Raw genomic sequence first — 3,132 nt, 5'->3', positions numbered from 1 at the left:
TGCAGAACCTTGGGAGTTTCATCCTGGTTCTCAGACAGTCTCGACGGAGTTTGGTTGCGCTCGCGCGGATTGTCCTAGGCTATGGGACGAACATAAGGTGAAGCGAGAGGCCAGTATTCCTCATTGCGTGTACCTCAACAAGCAACGTCAAAGTACGTCATTCTCCCCCGGTGCCTCAATGATGCGTCATTCCTCATAACCTTTTTACCAGACACAGCAAACGCAGCTGCATCGAAGAAGGTGAATCCTAAGAAGCGCAAGGCTCAAACATCTCCCGGGAACTCTGCACCAGGTACGTATACGTGTTCATTGTCACAGTCCCCACACCAATAGATAGCGTTCCCATAGCTCCGAACGCGAAGAAGTCCAAGACGGCACTCACAGCGGACAACTCGTCGAACACGAATGCACTGTCAGGTATATCTTATTATCAACCTGACGTGCCGATGCTGACAATCCTGCCTCATAGCTAGGAAGAGGAAACACCGTGATGAGTCCGATGAGTCTGATGATGAGGTAGACGAACTCCAGGACGATACTGAAGGGGAGCTTGACGAAGACAGCTCCTATCGCAAGAGGATGCGGCTCGACGTGGCTGCGCCTTTGCATGCCTGCTCAAAAGGTGTTCAGCGTGGTTCCGCCGTGTGTATTATCGCTCACATCCCTTTCAAGACCGCCGTCATTTGCATCCGGGACTACCAAATGCCGAGCCGTACGTTGAGATACTCCCTCCGCACCCAGCTCCAGACCCTTCTAGGTCTCAGTCACGAAGTGAGTAGCTAGCAGACAACATCTGTTTATTACTAATGCGAACACGTTCTTAGGCGCACTGTACGACTGGCCCAGGGAAAATGAAGAGCTGTATCGCGACGTTGAGTTTACCTTTGGCTCTCCCATCATTGAAGAGACCTTGATGCAAGAGTATGGTGATGGCGAGCAGCAAAATGAAGAATCTCAAGGTAATGCAGCGCGGATGCTCCACGGTAAACTAGCAGACCTAACAATATCATTCACAGACGCTTCGCTGGATGGACGATTCGACTGTCCTGAGGACGACCTGCCCAGTGGCACTCTCACCGTTCAAATCTCCTCCTCGAGTGTTACTCAGTCGACCAGTCCTGTCGCCCATATGCAGGATCCCAAGCCCCGTATGTATAATGCTGGATCGTCGCTCAATCGCATACTTATAAACTTTCCCTAGGATATCAAAAATTCCTTGAATTGTTTTCTCTGGAGCATTTGAACGAGGAGCTCACCCACTACGAGCACATCGTGAACTCTCTAGGCGGCGATGTGTCACTGCACTCTCTTCTATGTGGCCCTCAGAAGAGGAGATCAAGCAGAAGGCTGAGGGTTTCAATCTCCAAGTCGCTCTCTACCGACGGCGCGCCATGCTCTGTAATGCTGCAGGCTGGTACTGGTTGACGCAGGAATGTCCTTCTCTGTGTGGAGCCTGGGTCGCCCGTTTTCAGAAGGAACAGGTCCGGAGGCTTCACTCTTCAACGGACTGGCTGCAACGACTATGCTTCCTTGTGTATCGGGACACCCGCGATCGCAAGATCGTCGACTATGACGCGGGCAATTTCCTTCCGCAACTGAAGGGCCGAGGAATCATCGGACATCTCACTTGTCCACGGGAGCTCGCTGAGGAGGACATACCTGATCGAGTCTGCACGGAGGTGGTTCGTCTCCTGCGACAGTGGCTCGGATTTCCCAACAACTCATACATGCTTGCGGCTTACGTCGTCATGTATCTCGTCAAAGCATTCAAGAACACCGACGTTCTCCTCTTCGATGGGGTCTGGGAGGCCTACCGTACGGTTCAGGCTTCCATTCTCGGCGTGAAGAGGAGACCTGGTGGGCTGAAACTCTCAGACTTGGACGGCTTCGCGGAGGCGGTGAAGGCACACCCATTGGCACAATCGGAGTCCCCAGAAGTAGCCGTACTTGCTCGCATCTTGTCTGTCCTGGACAAATGCCTGCCGGGAATCCGAAGCTGGACCGAAGCCTTTGTCGATTCTTTCCTCCCATCCTGCCATCCTCCGACGTCTTCTAACGACTCTGCAACTCTCGCACAGGCAAATGAATCTGACGTGCCCAGCGAGGTTGTCGACCCGCCGTCCATTCCATCAAAGAAGAGACGGCGCAAATTTCCCGAACGTCGCAAAATCACAACTCCAGAGGATGCTTGCGATCTTCACACCGGCCTGTAAGTACTCGTTGACTTCGCCCTCGCGATGCTCCCCCTCGCCGACATTCCCCTTCCAGCGCATCTTACACCGTTGCAAGCTTTGGTCATGTCTCGTCCCGATCACTACCTACCTTGGCGAGAACTAGCACCCTCGCGCCGTCACGTCACTGCTCCAGGAGGTCCCTTCCATCCCGATATGGTTGACAAACCAGGCGCGTTCCCGAGCATGCTCATCTTCCGCGCACTGTTGTTCGAATCTCCGAAGATCCTTCAAAAGGCGACGAGCTGCTACTATGCTGACAAGGCCGACTGGGAGGCGTTCACGGCATCACAGCCTGAGGGTTCCAAGCCGACGGCTACTGAGGCTCAAGCCGCATACTTCAACATCTGTTGCTACGGCCAACCTTGCGTTCAACGTCGAGACGGCATGAGGTACATTCCGGAGTATTTCAACTACGAAGAACGCTGGGAAACGCTACTGGAAGCGCACAATGGTGGACCCATCCCATTCCAGTCGGTCTTGTGTTGGCTTCGAGGACAACGCCCTCCTGGCACTCCTCGTCGGAGGGGAGATCAACCCCTTGGCAAGCCCCCTCTGTGCGGCCCGCTCACTGCATATCTACTCGCAGCAGATCTCACCTATACCGACAAGGTCGCCACGTAAACGAGGTTGCGGAGGTTGTAAGGATGAATAAGCTAGGATCATACCACGCACTCGTCCTAACCAAACAGATGCGGAGTGATGCCTCCTCAGAAGATACCGTAGCAGCGTTTACTCGCGTCTACGATGCACTTCATGATGCGCTTGGGTCAGAGGAGATCAGGGCCCGGGTCGGCTTCGGGCCTATCGTTGTGGAGCACTTGCTCTGCAAGTTCTCGCGAACGAGGCATGTCAATCCGACCTGGCAGAAATTGGATGGGAGCGCGCACTAGTTACAGAC

The 3,132-nt window shown here is 54.0% G+C and overlaps 2 protein-coding genes across 2 annotated transcripts; both read left to right on the top strand.

The window, feature by feature from the left end:
* Positions 1-16: 16 nt before the first annotated feature.
* L226DRAFT_574519 (uncharacterized protein) lies at positions 17-2,213 on the top strand (the record flags this gene model as incomplete). The annotated part of the gene is made up of 8 exons (XM_067685057.1): positions 17-152; positions 212-292; positions 349-417; positions 470-622; positions 673-771; positions 825-959; positions 1,017-1,148; positions 1,327-2,213. Coding segments are annotated over 8 exons (1,692 nt in total), but the record flags the coding sequence as incomplete, so codon positions are not given.
* Positions 2,214-2,237: 24 nt separating this feature from the next.
* L226DRAFT_574518 (uncharacterized protein) lies at positions 2,238-2,855 on the top strand (the record flags this gene model as incomplete). The annotated part of the gene is made up of 1 exon (XM_067685056.1): positions 2,238-2,855. The coding sequence occupies one exon, from the start codon at positions 2,238-2,240 to the stop codon at positions 2,853-2,855; it is 618 nt and encodes a 205-aa protein (XP_067531196.1).
* Between the last annotated feature and the right edge of the window lie 277 nt (positions 2,856-3,132).

Source organism: Lentinus tigrinus (genome assembly GCF_003813185.1).
Source record: "Lentinus tigrinus ALCF2SS1-7 unplaced genomic scaffold L226scaffold_35, whole genome shotgun sequence".
Taxonomy (NCBI): Eukaryota; Fungi; Basidiomycota; class Agaricomycetes; order Polyporales; family Polyporaceae; genus Lentinus; species Lentinus tigrinus.
This window is presented reverse-complemented; position numbering and strand designations above follow the sequence as displayed.